The sequence below is a fragment of the Fukomys damarensis genome, unplaced genomic scaffold (assembly GCF_012274545.1).
Source record: "Fukomys damarensis isolate Sample0158 unplaced genomic scaffold, DMR_v1.0_HiC HiC_scaffold_25, whole genome shotgun sequence".
Classification (NCBI taxonomy): Eukaryota; Metazoa; Chordata; class Mammalia; order Rodentia; family Bathyergidae; genus Fukomys; species Fukomys damarensis.
Genome location: NW_022900937.1, coordinates 11,660,605 through 11,678,044, shown reverse-complemented (window position 1 = coordinate 11,678,044; position 17,440 = coordinate 11,660,605). Strand labels below are relative to the sequence as shown.

Genomic DNA, 17,440 nt, shown 5'->3' with positions numbered 1-17,440 from the left:
GGAACTTGTACTTAATACACTTTCCTTCTACCTAGCCTAACATTTTAGGGGCTCTAGATTTTTCTAATTCTGTAGCAGTGTGACTAATTTTTTATATTGGCCTAAAAAATATAGTGTGAATTCCTGAGAATTGATTTGAGTATACCCACACAATCAAAATATGAGGCAGATGATAATCAGGTATAAGCATAAAAGCATTCTCATTTTCCCAGATATTTTGTAAAGCAAAGCTATTGTATACCCTTTTACTTAGGACATTGAAGCTCAAGAAGGTGAAGATGATACCTTTCTAACAGCCCAAGTAAGTTGCATTTAGTCCTTCAAGTTTGATGTTGTGGGTGGAAGGGATCACTTAGAAAAGGAATCTTACTTTGACTTCATGATTGTGATTTCATAGAAGTGCCTTAAGTTCAACACTGAGTTACTTTTATGGTATATGCAAATACTTAAACTATTGGCAGCTGAAGTGTCTGTTGCCAGAAAGGTAATTGGGAGTTAGGAGCTTCCTCTCATTTTCAGAATTAAACATTGATCCTTCTTGTAAACCAGCAGTCTTTTAAGATGTTATAATTGGCTTGATATCTTGGTACTGTATAATGTAGATAATTTTAAGATAGCAATATCCTTTTCAAAGCTTTATTTGCTTTGGTTCTTTATTTTTTTAATTTTTATTTTATTTTTTGAGACAGGGTCTCAGAGTTTGGGTGGTCCTCCTGCCTCAGCCTTAGGAGTGATTCAAAGTTTTATTTAAGCTACTGTTAATTTTAACATTTCTAGGCTGAGTTTAGAATAAAGTGATTGGCTATTTTGATAAAGTTTTATTTGGTATGTGTGATATTAATAGTGAATGTTTTAAAACATGATTTACAGATGTTGTAAACAGACACTTAAAACTCAAAACTTGTGATGTTGTTGTTGTTGTTGTTGTTGGAGACAAGGTCTCCTTCTGTAACCCAGGATGGCCTCAAAACTCATGGCAGTCCTCCTGCTTTAGCCTGGCAAGTTCTGGAATTACCAGAATTTGTAGCTTTAAAAATTGTTCTTTGTCTTTTTCAATTTTTTTTTCTTCTTCTGTTCTCAAGAACTCCTTGTTCATGTACCCTCTTTAAATGCTATATGACTGGACCTGTTGCTTTTCTCAGTTGTAGTGTCTGCTAGGAGAGCAGAAGGGCTCATGCTTGTGCCTATGGACTGCCTTGTTGGCCGCCTCTGGCCTTCCCCTCTTTGTCTCTCTCTTGCCTGGGATGCTAGTGAAGCTTTCCCTTCTGTTCATGGCAGTGGAAAGTGCTACTTCTGGAAGAAATGTTTCTGATCATTTCAGATATTCAGGTGGGAAAATATTAGGACTGTGACATTCTGTAGGTCTGTCACCCTGCCTGTCCCTGAGTACATTGATTCTTGTTGTCATTGGTAAGGAAGAGTTCAACTTGGGAAGAGTACTTCTCTGAATTACTGATTTGCAAAAAAGTTGAATTGAAGCTCAGTGGCAGAACCACTGAGACAAAACTCACCCCACCCCACCCTGCCCTCAAGTTTTTTTGTGTGTATATATATTTTTTTCTACAATATTACTGTGTTTTTTTGTGTTTTCTTTTGTACTGGTAATCGAACTCAGGACCTTGTGCTTGTCAGGCAGGTGTGGCACCACTGAGCCACATCCCTGGACAACATTATTATTGGTAATATAAAATGTTAATATCATTAGATGTATAGTTAGTATTTAAATGTTAAGTTACCTGTGGTGCCCCCCCTCCCATCGTACTATAATTCAGACTGGCCTTGAACTCATGTGGATCCTTTTGCTTTAGCCTCCCAAGTGCTGGGATTACAGACGTGCTCCCAGCTGGGGGTTTTTTTGGTACCGGGGATTGAACTCCGGTCCTTGCGCTTGCAAGGCAGGCCATTGAACCGCTGAGCTAAATTGCCGGCCCCCAGCTGGTTATTTTTAATGTATACATTTTCTTCTCCAGTTTATTTATCCTCTGTTTTATTTGTTGTAAAATTTAATTATTCATCCTATAGAGCAGAGGTTGGCAAAGGTTTTCTTAAAAGGCCTGATAGTAAGTGCTTCAGCCTTTGTGAGCCGTTTGGTCTTTGTCGCAGCTACTCAGCTCTGCCACCATAGTGTACAAGCGGCCATTGACAGTGCGTGTGTGAATGGGCATGGCTGTGTTCCAGTAAACATTTCTGAAAGCAGGCATCTGGTACAGTTTCCCAATGCCCACCAATCACATTCCTGTTGTGTCTTTCAACACATTCCTCTGCTTACTACAAGATCCACAGGCTCACCATCAGACTCGGCTGAACTCCACACATCTACTTCCTGGGCATTGTTGTGTTCTTTCGTTTGGTTATACACAATACCTGGTGTGTTATGAGGATGCGTTTATGATCCATGCTGTGTTGGGGGCCAAGGGGTGATACTCTCATACCACTACTTCTTTCTCATTAGCTGGACTATTTCCATAAGCGACACTGCCTCCTCATCTCTTTGGTTACCTACTAGTAGTCACATTTATGAACGAAAGTCAAGCCAGGTGGCACATGCCTATAATCCCAGCTCTAGTGAGGCTGAGGCAGGAAGATTGTGAGTTTGGACTGTGTAATAAAACTCATCTCAAAACAAAACAAACCACAAAGGAAAGTGAGAATATATGTGTGACTCTCTTCTTTAATGCCAAATTTTCAAGTTGGTTCACTAGCGCTTCAAAGAGTGATCATTGAGTTTTTTAATTTTTTTTCCCTCCTAGTTTCACTTTGAAAGCATGGATTGGATACCTTTATTGTATGCCTTGTGTTCATTTAAATTATTGTTCATTGCTATTCTCTTTTTTTTTTGTACTGGGGATTGAATTTAGGACCTTGTGCTTGTGAGGCAGGCAGCGGAACCATTGAGCTACATCCCGGCCCTCATTGCTATTCTTAGTAATGCTCAAATTGTCCTGAGTTTAGCTAATGACTGGCTCTTTAGGTTGAATCTTGAATCCTTTGAATATGGTTTTTGTAGTCTGATTAATTCCTTGATTTCTGGTATGTGAAGATGTTCCAGAGTCCCGTTCCAAGCCTAATATATTAGCCCCTTCTTCCTTTTAATGATAAGTGGTATTTCAGGACAGCAACTTGGGTGGCAGTGGTGATTATTGCTACTGAGCTCATTGTTTCTAGGCCTTTTCAATCAATATACAGGGCCAGAGAATGGATTGGAGGTTTTTTGCTTTGTCACTTTGAAGATAAAATCAATTTTTAGCCAGGCATGCAGTACTTCAGAGGCTGAGGCAGGAGGATTGTTGCTAGTTCGAGGCCAGCCAGGGCTACATAGTGAGTTCAAGGGTGCCCTGAACTACATAGTGAGATTGTCTATAAAAAAAATCCATCAGTTTTTGATTGAAGTGGGTTCTTCCAAGTTAATGATTCCCTTTCTCTCACAGTGTGCATACACAACTCATGGTCTCTTGCCAGTGTGACTACTGAAGATGATGTGGGGCTTTTTTTCCCTTCAGGAGTATTTGTCATAATGGTTTGCCCCTCCAGGATGAATAAATGAACAAACAAGTGTTTTTATTATTAAGTATTTTAATTAGTAAGTACAGAGTTTCAGCCAAGTGCTTTACCACTGAGCTACGTCCTCATTGCTCATTTAGATTAGTTTTGCTCTCTGTGATTACATTACCAGTATTTAGGTTGACTTGCTCGTTTATTTTTAGTACTTAAATATTGCTTTAAAATTTTAATTTTTAACTTGTATATTTATAATTATTTCAAAGTAAAATCAATTCTGTCCTATTTTTATAAATATTTAAAATATTTACCTGGTTCCATAGTCAAAACTTTGTGATGTGATATCCAGAAAAGTTTCCTTGACCCACTTACTTTCCTGCCATCACTGTATTAGTCACCTTTTTCAAAAGTGATTATTTATTCTTCAGGCATTTGCTGCTAGGCAGTGTATAAAATTTGACTCAGATTCTGCTGCTGTTAGTTGAATTATAATATGTGAACTGGCCAGGTTTTCTTAGTTTCTAATTTTCTAAATCAAAACTATGAGTAATACCTTGTTAGATTGGTATAAAGATTAATCTCAGATCCTGCAACACAGAACATGTACAACTAGTGGTTATATGTACTGTTTTACACGTTTGAAGATATCCATTAACTTGTATTTTCTGAACATTTTTTTCTCTTAAAATGTTGCTGTTTTCTTGTGCTTTAATTCTTTAAAAATTCCTTTGGTTTTCAAGAATCTCTTGACTTAAATGATCACATCATGTAGAGTCCTTTTTCTCTATATCTTTGTCCCTGATGTTTCATTAACCTGAAGGTCAGGCTGGCCTTGAACTCACCACTATGTAGCCCCGATTGGTGTTGAACCTGTGGTGATGCTCTGCTCAGTCTCCCGTGTGCTGGGATTACAGGTGTGTGCCACCACACCTGGCTGAGCTGTACGTACTTTCCAGGGCATATTTGTCTGTGTCCTCCATAAAGCTTTCTGACTTCCTCTATCCTGTGGAGTGCTATACTGATCACAGAGAACTTTTTAACCCTTGATATATTTTAAGTCACTTACCATCTCTATTTTAATCAGTTAAATTTGTGTACATGGATGACATGCCATACAGCAGGGATGGTGAACCTTTTAAAACAGTACCCGAACTGTAAGCCAAAGCCCACTTCCTTATTGCAGAGTGCCCACACTGCAATTAATTTGAATACAGAGGTTTTATTTTAGAAAAAACAGCTCCTACATTAACATCTTTTTTCTTAAAAGAAAAGTAACATCTGCCATAGGTTCACCACCACTGCCAGAAAATAAAACTGTCTCTGATAAAGACAGGGTAAGTACCTAGGCCCTGCGATGCATCTTCTGGTATTCTATCTTCTGAATAACCCCAAGAGTAAATGTTTTCTGAGTTCTTTTGTACTGACACAGTGCTGAGTTTAAGCCTTCAGAAACACCAGTGCCTTATACTACATTTGTTGAGTGAATTCGTCTCAACAAATATTTATTGAGTGCTTATTATATGCGACATGTTTTGTGTTTCTCCCATTGTTCAGCATATTGCCAGATAGAAGGCAGTTACTGGCTTAGGGTTATTTTATAGATTAATTTAGTCTGCCTGAATATTGTGTTTATATTACACATCAAGGGAAAGGAGATCTTTCTTAGTGTCAACATATTCCTGTATCACAGGCTCAGCCTAGAGAACGGTGGTAAATGGGTATGTAGTGAACATATGGTTAGATGGAAGATGAAGTCCCAGGCTTGACTTTTTCTCTGAGTAGTCACTACTGCTCCTGGGATGAAATGAGAGTAGAAGAGGAGCTTTGTATTATCTTTTAGCCTTTGACTATAGGTTGTAGGTCCCTACTAGAGAGCGAAACAACATGAGTACCTAGATATTTTCATGGGTAAAAGCAAAATTTGATAATTTAAAGGAGTGTGTTTTCAATGAATTATTTTCAAATAGATGGCATAGCTGTGCATATATATAATTTATGCAGAAAAGCTTTCTCATTGTCTTTTATTTCTTGGTTTGTTTTCCTGTTACAAGGAATTTGGGGTGCACGCAGGACCGTAGATTAAACTTCAGTAGTGCTGTGCTTACTGACTGCACAGACTGTATAATAACATGAATATGCACTTCTGTAATGTGATTCATCTTTCCTACTAACCTGCTTGTTGTCATGCTTCGCCACCATTGTAATGGGTTTCATTACGTAGAGGCTGGGTCAGGCCCTTTTACTGTGGGCATTTAAGGTTATGTAATAAGGGTAATGTAATCACTATGTGGAGAAACTTAGTAAATTCTTCAAAAGACATGTTAACATAAATATCTAAAAATTTTTGAATGAAGACAAAGTGTAACCTACTGTAGCTACTACAAATAACATTTCTTTCTTTTTGTGTGTGTGTGTGTACCAGGGATCAAACTCGGGCCCTTGTACTTGTGAGGCAGGCAGCAGAACCACTGAGCTAAATCCCCAGCTCCTAAAGTTTTATTCTCTTAAATAGTAGATCATTCGGGCATTATTTTTTTGAACCTAGTCTATATTGATGTAGGATGTTGTTAGCATTGCAGATAAATTAAGGGAGAGGCAAACTGCATTTAAAATTCTGCTTGTATGTGAGCTAAGTGTCTCCATTTATTTAACCTTTCAAGATAAATAGTAAACTAATAGTTTGAAAGGAAAAGAGATGTTCAGCATTTTAAGTATAACTAGGGCCAGGAATGTAGCTTAGTGGTCCTGTGTCTGCCTGGCAAGCTCAAGGTCCTGAGTTTGATTCCTGGTACTGAGGAAAAAATAAAGAATTTAAGTATAACTCACCCTTCCCTGACTGCCACTGCCTACCATTCCACCTAAAGAAATGTGTTCCTTCCTTTGCAAATGTGGCAGATTGGAAGTGTGATTAAAATTTCAAGTATAGCTATTTATTAAGAAATTTCTAGCATGTAATATAATACACTTACATAATAGTGGGATTTACATTGTTACTGATTAATGATTTATTTGTTACAGACTTCTTTCTCAGCTTGTGGCTTGTGCTTAATTCCTTTTCTTCATGTTCTTTTAGTGTGTGCAGAAATAGCTCATTTCCTGATTGGGCCCTTACATGGTAGTCAAGTCGTTTAAAATGACTTTTTAGAAATGTGACAGATTTTACACAGTTTTGGGCACATGGTAAAATATTTGCCATTTTAAGGAATTTTTGTTTTTATATGAATCTGATACTGTGTTACAAGATAGAAATGCCTTTTAAGGTTTTGTTAACATTAAACTTTTTGCTGTGAGTCTTTCACTGATAGGCTGTGCTCTCAGACCCCCAGCGTTGGCAAGCCCTAGAAACTCACTAGAGACACCTCAGCCACATGCTGGGCTGACACTCATAAGGCTGTGCTGTCACAAGCCCTCCAGCAGATTGTGATATGTGGTCACGTTTGAGAATCCCTGCTCTTAAAGCTAAAGTTTTGTACGCAGTAATTTATACTGCCTGACCTAAAACTACTGCTACCCAGTTTTTATTTTATTTTTATTTATTTTTGTTTATTGAGACAGGGTCTTTTTTGTGTAACCCATGCTGGCCTTGAACTTGTGATCCCCCTGCTTCAGCACTCCTCTAAGTGTTAAGATTACAGATGTGGGCCACCATGACTAGCTTTTTCATTTGAAAATTATAAATAAGGACTGGGAATTTAGCTCATTGGTGCTGTGCCTGACTCCCAAGTGCAAGGTCCTGAGTTTGTTCCCCAGTGCACCACCCCAAAAAAACTAAGAACTAAAACATTGCCTGCCGGTGCGGTGACACATATCTGTCCCAGCACTCTGGAGGCTGAAGCAGGACGATTGCCAAGAGTTTAAGGCCAGCCTGGGCAACATAGTTGAGCTCAGTACCAGCTTGGACTACATAGATTTCCAAAAAATTAAAATTTTTAAAATTTAAGAGCTGTGGGCCAGGGATTTAGCTCAGTGGTTCCACTGCCTTGCCTCGCAAGTACAGGGTCCCAAGTTTGATCCCCGGTACAAAAAAAAAAAAGAGCTGCGGGTGTAGTTCATTGTCAGAGTACTTGCCTGGCATTTGCAAGGCCCTTAATTTAATCCCTGATTGAATCCCTTGTACTACTAAAAAAGGAAAACTAAAACATTCTGTTCTGTAAATTTTTGTTGTTTAATTATGTAGTACATATTACTTTGTTTTTCTTTATGGTGTCATTTGGGAAATTGGGAATATATCAAAATAGTGTGATTTTTTTTTTTTTGCAATATTTTCATAGTACAGAAAAAATACTCCTTTGCGGTACTGTTTCCTAGCTAGCATATTGTTAAATGAAAATATTAAATATTTTAAAATTCAATTTTTAAAAACATTTCTTGTTTTATGTTTAGTACAAATACTATCTTTATTTTTATTTTTATTTGCTTATTTGTTTGTTTATTTATTTTTGAGACAGGGTCTCACTATGTAGTGGAGACTGACCTGGAGCTTACTATGTAGCCCAGACTGGTCTCCAACTCACAGTGATCCTCCTGCCTCAGCCTCCGGAGTGCTGGGATTACAGGCATGCGCCACCACTCCTGGCTTTTACAAATACTATTTTTAAATTGGGTAGCCACTATTGTATGTGATAACTGGATTCATTTTGAACAGCTAGAAAGAATGAGTAACTTAGCTGGGCATGGTGTCTACATCTGTAATCCCAGCACTGAGGAGACAAGGCAGGACGTTTGCTATGAGTTCAAGCCCAGATTGGGATGCATAGTGAGTTCAGGACTAGCCTGAACCACATAGTGAGACCCTCCTTCACAAGAAAAAAAAAAAAAGATTGAGCATTTTGAAATTGATAGTTCAAGGGGCGGAGGATTTAGCTCAGTGGTGCCGCCACCTGCCTCGAAAGTACAAGGTCCATATCCTTGGTACCAGGAAAAAAAAGGAATGGACTGTTGTAGTAGTCATTGTTTTCTCTGATATGCTTAAAAGGAGATTTGTTGTTGTTTTTTGTTTTTCTTTGAGGCAGGGCCTCACTCACTCTGTTGTTCAGGCTGGCCTTGGACTCCTTGAGGTGATCCTTCTGCTTCAGCCTCCCGAGTGCCGGGATTAGAGGCCTGTATCACACTGCACCTGACTTTGTTTTTATTTATTAATGTACATTCAAATCCTTGAAAGTGTATGTCTACAGGTTATACTTTTCTGTTACTTTCTAATATGTGCTAAGGCCACCTGTGAACTGAGTGACATAAAATAAACAGGTCAGTCTTTTTATTGGCAGCTTGATATCGAGATTTGAATTCTATGAACTAAATTTGAGTCATGAAACTATTCTACTTGTTTGTTGCTGTAGTCATTGACAGCTTTGCCTGTTCGTCTCTATAATTGTTTTGTATCAGGCTTGTGCCGTGTATCTCTAATTTATTAGAATATCCTATTTGTTAGTGACAGGAGTCCTAATTCCTATTATTAACTTATCCACCAGTTTAAATTGACTGGTTTAGTGGCACTACTGAAGTTTAGTTTTATGTGAATTCATTTTACATTTGATTATTCTTTGAATTTCAGGATGGTGAGGAAGAGGAAAATGAGAAAGGTATGTTTGATGCTAAGTAGAGTGTAAAAATTGCTGACTTAAGTACATTATGTAAAAATAAAGCACTCCTTATTTGAAATCTTATTTTTAAATGAGTTTATTTTTCAAATTTATCAATTTAGTGAATTAAGTTAGCATCTTGGTTTATTTTTCAATTGATTTTAATTTCCTTTTTGAACACATGTTCTAACTGAATGGTACATATCAGTTACTGTAGTGAACATGCCATATTTTACTTTAATTTTAATTTTATTTTCAAAGAAACATAGAACATACGGTAAGTGGATTATGTCCGTGGGACAACACTGCAGTAACTCATACGTGCTTATTGGAGTCACGCTGTGCGGCTCCTAGGCAGCCAGTCCTAAATGTGCTGAGTGACCAGAACACTGACTTGTATTTGCCGCTTTGAGAACTGTTATGCAGGCTTCTGAAAGGTGTAGTAGTTTGAGAGCTAGCTCATCCAACACAATTACGAGGACAACAGTCGCAATACATGTGCTCAATGTGAGGTTGAGTTCTTGGACAGAAGTCAAAGAATCCCACTTTGGGCTAGAAAGGACACGGAACAGGTTTCTCAAAAAGGCAGAGGAAAAGCCCAGACCAATGATGAGTGAAGTGAAGCTACTGACTGCAAATCTCACATGCCCCAGAGGCCTCTCAATTTTGTGGGAATGCAAGATGTCTTTGAAAATGGTAATTGCGGACTGACTGGACAGGATGAAGACTGGAAATGACCAATTTCACGGACGTTATGGAGCAGGAGCATCTTCACAGCCTTCTGTAGCTGTTTTCCATACCATTCTGGACTTCTTGGGAGTAGAAGATTGAAAAAGATGGGTCCCTGAAAACTTTGAAGACTGAGGATATCGTCAGCTAGTGATCTTCCAGGAAGTCACTGTGGGAGCTCTGAAGGTCACAAGGGTTAAATCCTAAGATGACACGAACGTTGCACAACAAATCTGCGTCCCATGGAGGATCAAAATCGTCCACCTGCCACTTGCTTCTAACCAGAAATGAAGAGCTGGTATCTTCAGGATGGAACTGTTTTCTCACTATTGTTGTTTGATGTTTGTATGTAGAGATCATTTTTCCCATGAAGAATAAGTGATCCTGGGTAAAGGATTGTTTATGTTAGTTAATACCCTGTGTTTCTCCCCCCAACCTCCCATCAGTGCTAATAACTGGCTTTATATTTTCTAGGTCCTATTCTAGCTTATGAGTATGAAATTGTTTAAACTTCTTGTTTTGCCATATTTATTCCTGTTAAATCCTCTTAGATATAGCAGGTTCTGGTGATGGTACACAAGAAGTATCTAAACCTCTTCCTTCAGAAGGGAACCTAGCTGAAGCTGATCACACAGCTCATGAAGAGATGGAAGCTAATGCGCCTGTGAAAGAAGCTGAGGATGACAACATCTCGGTCACAATCCAGGCTGAAGATGCCATCACTCTGGATTTTGATGGTGATGACCTCCTAGAAACAGGTAAAAATGTGAAAATTACAGATTCTGAAGCAAGTAAGCCAAAAGATGGGCAGGACCCCGTTGCACAGAGCCCGGAGAAGGAAACCAAGGATTATGAGATGAATGTGAACCATAAAGATGGTAAGAAGGAAGACTTCGTGAAGGGTGATCCTGTCGAGAAGGAAGCCAGAGAAAGTTCTAAGAAAGCAGAATCTGGAGACAAAGAAAAGGATACTTTGAAGAAAGGGCCCTCGTCTACTGGGGCCTCTGGTCAAGCAAAGAGGTTTGTTTTTCTATGTCAGTTCTTTACGATACTGAATTCCAGCATTCAATAAGATCACTCTACATTAAGGGGGTGGCTTCAAGACCATGTACAGTGATTAGTGTCTTAGGATCCTGCCTATAATATTTTTGACCGTCATAAGTTCCTTTTTAAAAAATTCAAGATCTTCATAATATGCAGTGTGTCCTACTGATTGCTTTGTCAGAATTGTCAGCATACATTTGGTTTTTTTGGTTATTGTTGTTTTTTTTTTTTTTCCAATTGACAATTTTTTGTGTTTTATTTTTAAAAATCCTTGTGATGATGGTTAATGAACAACTATCAGTTCTAAGAACACAAAATGAAGCAAGTCCCAGTCCTGAAATCTACAGAAGATGGCCATATATCCACTGAATAGAATTGTCAGAAAATCTAGATCTTCAGGCATCTTGGGGAAAATATCAGTGGAAGAATCCTAAGGGAATCATTTGGTCAAATAACCTAATCTGGGCTTTTGGAATTGTTAATTTGTATTAATAGTGCTACTTTGCAATATAGTCAATATCAAGCTGTTCGGTTTTTGTTTTTTGTTTTCAATTTTCTTCTGGTGATTTGCCTCTAGCTCTTCAAAGGAATCTAAGGACAGCAAGACATCATCTAAAGATGACAAAGGTAACGGATATTTTTCCTGTTTATTTCAGTGATTACATTGCCTATTGTCACTAGAAAGGAATAGTTGCCTGATTTCCTTTGATGTTTGGTTCTTAAAAATTTTTACAGACTGAAAATTATGTGTGGCCTTTTGATACTGTAGTTAGATTGTAGCAAACTCTGATGAAGTCATTACTCTTTGCTTTTTCAACTGGTATGAATGTGTTAAACCCACTTGCTAGAGAAATTTATCTCATGTTCTAAGCAGCTGCATTACATATTGGTAGATATTTTATTCTCTTACATTAGAATTTCAGAAAATAAGTTTATTTGCAGTAGTCTGTAACCTGTACCTCACCATATTTGCTTCTCTGATGTTTATAATAAATAGTACTTGTGCACCTTTGTGAAGTCTAATATTAAAACGAAAGCAGTCTTTAACATTTGGTTTTACTTTTTTCATTCTTTAAATGAGCTAATTCTATTAATATAGCTATTATACAGTATTTTAATGCTTAAGTATTTACTTCCTAGTTTGACTTCCTAATTTTGAGTTGATGGTTATCTTATATAGGAAAATTACTTTAAATTCTTGTAATTTTCAAGATGGCAATATTTGATTACTTTTGCTGTTGGGAAATCTCTGGTTATCTCATGCCCATGAGCAGTAATTTCATCTCGTACATACACTGAGTCTGCAGGAAAAAAATGTGTTTGTAGTAAAGCATTTTAAAGGAAAATAAACCATTCAGGTAATACAACGTCCTAAAGTACCTGCTGAATGTCTAGAGGAAGATTGGATACATCCTTTCTAGTTGTAATGTGTTTGTTTGTATTTTCATTGTTAAAAATTATAGTGACTTGATTTAGTAACTGCCAGTTGTAATACATTCCTTACAGTTTGGATTAATGAATGAGATACAGAAAGCTTATAAAATTTTATCATTTAAATTTAGAAGTTTAGTACACTTGGTTAAATAATTTTTTTCCTGTTATTCAAAATTGTCTTTTCAAGATAGACATAAGTACCTGAGCATAAATGTTACTGGAAATTTTAAAAAGATGCACAAACTTTTCGTTAACATTTATAAGATAAAACAGATCATGTGATAAATGTCCTTTTTAAGAATAAACATTTATAGTTTATTAAATAGTTAAAACATTATTTTAAAACTCATACAATTGGAAGTATATAAACTCATTTGTTTCCTCAGTAGTCACGTTGTATATTGTTGTTTGATTTTAATAATAGCACATTCATAAGGTTTTGACTATGGTAAGGTTATATTATCAAAACTGAGCGAATTTTACAGTTTGAAAGAACATTACCTTCGTAATTTTGCAAAAATGTTACTGATTGAGAAACTTAAATGTCTGATATTACATCTGTTCTAGGAAGTACAAGTAGTACTGGTGGTAACAGTGGAAGCTCAACTAAAAATATCTGGGTTAGTGGACTTTCTTCTAATACCAAAGCTGCTGATTTGAAGAACCTCTTTGGCAAATATGGAAAGGTACACTGTTTTTACTTTCTTACACATCTTTCTGATGTCTGCATTTGAGCAGATTGTATTCAAAACAATAATGTAAATATATTTACTTTTGTGTCCCTTTGCAACGGTACAGGAATATTGTGTTCCTGGTAAAGGTAGATAAGGGTTAGGGCTAAAGCTGAATGGTGTTTTACACTCGCTCTCACTCTGGGTCCTGGGATCTTTGTATTTCACACATTAACCCATTTGAGCCAAGAACTTGGTTTCATACAATTTTTTTCCTAGTGGCTAACATGAGATCTGACACATTCTTGAAGTTGATTTGGTTCTCTTGAAAGTATAAGTAGCTTTAGGTAATATATGTAAATTGGGGGAAAAAATTGTGATCCTGTCACCAGATAGGGGCATGTGTGTGTGCATGTGCGTGCGTGCATATAGATAATCAGAAGTTAATTCTAAATGTTATGAAGCAAAAAATGTTAGGCATTATGAGAGAAAAGGAAAGGCTTTACTATGGTTCACTTGCCAAGAAAAATTTCTCTGACATTTAAGGGGAGTCCTAAAAAAAAAAAGTAGTAGTAGTAAGAGTATAAGTGGATAACTTGCATCGGACTCCAATTGGTCTGTATTTCTTAGAGCCCTTCAATACTTTGTACTTAATATGATATGTATGGAAAACTAAAATGAGTTAATACTCTAGTATAAGCCCTTGTAAATTCTCGTGTCAGATACAGAACACGGAATTGTCCCATAATCAGTTGTGGTATATCCTTTTTTTTCTATTTTAATAGTTAAAAAGTATTAAAACAGTATTTTAATTTTGGTATTTATTGGGGCTAAACTACTTCAGGGTACCATCCACTTGGTAACATGATTTTGGGCTTCTCCGACCTGAGATAAAACCTGATAGTTTCTAGCAGTGCACACTGTTAAGTAAAACCCCAAGTTCCTTGTAAGGATAGTGTCTTGCTGCTGTGTGGTTCAGTCTGACCTGGAATTCATGGCAATCCTACCTCTGCTCAGCACTAAGAGTGCTGGGATTATAGGCATGTGCCACCACACCCAGCCTAAACTGATTTTTGACATGTTAGATTATACTCTGAATACTTACTCAGTTCATATTGGCAAGGTAATGCTGATTATAAGAATCTGAACAACATACCTGGAACTGACCCTGCGTGAATATCCTGTCTTTTACTTTAAATAGTGAAGTTTCATCTGTTTATAAAAGTATATAGGAGCTGGGCGTGGTGATGCATGCCTGTAATCCTAGCACTCAGGAGGCTGAGGCAGGAGGATCGCTGTGAGTTCGAGAACAGCCTGGGCTGCATAGTGAGTTCCGGGTCAGTCTCAACTACATAGTGAGACTCTGTCTCAAAAAACAAACAAAAAAGTATGTAGTTATAACGCTGTAAAACTTTGTAAAGTGTATTCCCATTTTAATAGGTGTTAAGTGCAAAGGTGGTTACAAATGCTCGAAGTCCTGGGGCAAAATGCTATGGTATTGTCACTATGTCTTCAAGCACAGAGGTGTCCAGATGTATTGCACATCTTCATCGAACTGAACTGCATGGACAGCTGATTTCCGTGGAGAAGGTAAGCTTGCCTTACAGTTTATAATAGGGAGGTTAATGTCATGGCTGATACAGGTTGAGCATCCCTAATCTGATAATCCAGAATCTGAAACCTTTTTGGTTTTCTTGAGATGGTCTGGCTATTTAGTTGAGGTTGGATTTTGGATTCACTATGTAATCCAGGCTGGTCTTGAACTCACAGCGATCCTCCTGCCTCAAACCCCTGAGTGCTGGGATCACAGGCGTGCAGCACCATGCCCAGCTAAAATCTAAAGCTTTTTGAGTGCAATTGCGTTAAAAATTTTGAACTTCGAAACGTTTAGAATTTCAGATTTTTAGTAAGGATGCCCATTTGGTGTAAAGTCTTTGGAAATATTTCAAAATCTGAAACCTCAGTTTCAGTCATTTCAGATAAAAGATATTTAACTTGTAATTTGCAATTTAAAGGTAACACTGGTAGGAAGTACAACTAAATGATTTATTTTTTTATGTATTCATTTTAAAATTTATGTTTTCTACAGTTTTTTTAATCTTTACCCATTTTTTCTTTCTTTTTTCCTGGCACTGGGGATTGAACTTGGGCCCTTGCACTTGCAAAGCAGGTGCCAATACCACTGAGCTAAATCCCCGGCCCTTATCTTTACTGAATTTACTGCCACCACCCCACTTTTTATAATCATAAAACATAACTTTAAAATTTACAGTTTTTTTCTGGTTTAAACCTCTTAGGTAAAAGGTGATCCTTCTAAGAAAGAAATGAAGAAAGAAAATGATGAAAAGAGTAGCTCAAGAAGTTCTGGAGATAAAAAGAATATGAGTGATAGAAGTAGCAAGTAAGAATTTATTTTAATTTTTAGGGGTTGCTAGAAGAATTTTTTTTTCAAATAAGCAGTTAAGACTTTTTGGGGCCCTAATAAAATAGTTCTCAGTCTGTTTTCTTGTCTGGGCTGTTAACGGTCAGGACCCAAACCTCTATCAAGAAAGAAGAGAAGAGATTATCTGAAAAATCTGAGAAAAAAGAAAGCAAGGATAATAAGAAAATGGAAAGTAAAGAAGAGAAGAATGATAATGGAACAAGTGGCCAGACTTCAGAATCAGTTAAAAAAAGTGAAGAAAAGAAACGAATAAGTATGCTATGTGTTTCTTCTCAATCCCTTTCTAATGTGCTTTACAACTTAGTTTTTATGGTGAAGAGAAAACCTGAGGTGATCAAAATCCACATGGCTGTCAGACTTTTAGGTGTCTATGATTAATTAAAAGGTGGCCTAGGCCTGTCTTCTCCTTTTCTGTTCTTGAGAAATGTGTATGTTCTTTCAGCTCCTTTACTATTAAATCTGAGTTGACTTGGGCTGGAGATCTAGAAAAAAAAAAAAAAAAGTTGATTTAAAATGGCCATTAATTTGTAGTATTGAGTTTTAGGATTTTTTTTTTTTTTTTCTGTACCAGTAGTCCAATTTAGGACCTTAGGCTCGCCAGGCAGATGTGGTGCCACTGAGCTAAAGCTCTGACCCTAGGGATTTTTTTGTTTTGTTTTGGTTTTTTTGGTACTGAAGATTGAACTAGGAGACTAGAATCTTTTGAAATCATTGAAATTATATTTATATTAGGTTGAATTGTTTTTAAATCTTTCCATTTAAATTCAGAATAAGTAGATTTTTAATTTTAATGTTATTTGTATGTGTCTGGGTAAGAATTCAGTATTTTTACATATTTATGTTATTTTTCACCAAAATATTTTTTAGACATGCATTTGTGAAGTTTTTTTTAATTAATTTATTTTTTTATCTTAGGTTCAAAGAGTCCAGGACATATGGTAATATTAGACCAAACTAAGGGAGATCATTGCAGGCCGTCAAGAAGAGGAAGATACGAGAAAGTAAGTTCTGAGGAAGTTAAATACTGTTTGGACTGTTGCCAAAAGATGGTACTGTTACCTCTGTAACCATTTTTCCCTGCTGAAAAATCTAAGCAAAAGGACACAACGTGTTATTTGAACTCCTTAAATGACCAGCTAACCTTGAAAAATAAAACCCAAATCTGTTTCTGGTTCTCTTCTGTAGATTCATGCAAGAAGCAAGGAAAAGGAGAGAGCCAGCCTGGATAAAAAGAGGGACAAAGACTACAGAAGGAAAGAGATCTTGCCTTTTGAAAAGATGAAGGAACAGAGATTGAGGGAACATTTAGTTCGCTTTGAAAGGCTGCGACGAGCAATGGAACTTCGAAGGTATGAAAAGAGCCTGTTTTATACCTGTCTTCACATACGGGTACATTTTAATGCTGTAAGCCAGCTTTTTAGAAATTGCATTCCCACGGAAGACTGTTTGCCACTTTACAGAAGTGCAGTAACATCTAATGCTTGAAGTTTGCATAGCACTTAACATTTTAACAAAGTGCTTTTCTATCTTTTACCTCCAAATCAACTATTCTGTAAGGTTGCTGATGCTCAGTATTCAGTACAAAAATCTGGAGGCCCAGAGAGGCAAAATGTCTGTTCCAGTGCCACAGGCCACTGAGTGGCAGAGTCGGGACTCAGAGCCAAGTCTTCTGACTCCAAGTCCAATGCTCTTTCCTCTGCTCCAAAGCTGCTGCCATCAGAACATGACCTTAAAGAAAAAACTGATTTTGAGATTGTTCAAAGTAAGCAACAGTGTTCAGATACTATGTTGATGTTATAACAAATTTAGCAAAAGATATATTGTTCTTTGGGTCAGTGCCTAAGTGAAGGAAAATTTGATCTGTGAGCCTGATTTATTCAAACTCTACCCCCACCAAGCATTGTCTTAAAACAGACTGGAAAGGGCTGGGGATTTAGCTCAGTGGTGCCGCCGCCTGCCTTGAAAGCTCGAGGTCCCAAGTTTGATCCCCAAACCAAAAAAAAAAAAACAGACTAGAAAGAAAACTAAAAACCCATTTTTGA

At 37.1% G+C, this 17,440-nt stretch overlaps 1 protein-coding gene across 3 annotated transcripts in view; it reads left to right on the top strand.

Moving 5' to 3' along the window:
* The window catches only part of Sltm (SAFB like transcription modulator), a 44,535-nt gene that overhangs the window by 16,816 nt on the left and 10,279 nt on the right, over positions 1-17,440 (top strand). Inside the window, exons 5-14 of one of the 3 annotated variants that reach the window (XM_033756000.1) lie at positions 254-301; positions 9,050-9,077; positions 10,586-10,826; positions 11,428-11,477; positions 12,852-12,970; positions 14,396-14,545; positions 15,253-15,356; positions 15,485-15,651; positions 16,314-16,399; positions 16,584-16,747. In XM_033756000.1, coding sequence (XP_033611891.1) covers positions 254-301; positions 9,050-9,077; positions 10,586-10,826; positions 11,428-11,477; positions 12,852-12,970; positions 14,396-14,545; positions 15,253-15,356; positions 15,485-15,651; positions 16,314-16,399; positions 16,584-16,747 — 1,157 coding nt within the window. Of the gene's footprint in view, positions 1-253; positions 302-9,049; positions 9,078-10,357; positions 10,827-11,427; positions 11,478-12,851; positions 12,971-14,395; positions 14,546-15,252; positions 15,357-15,484; positions 15,652-16,313; positions 16,400-16,583; positions 16,748-17,440 lie in introns of all 3 variants that reach the window. The other 2 variants (XM_010641256.1, XM_010641255.1) reach the window with 2 other exon arrangements.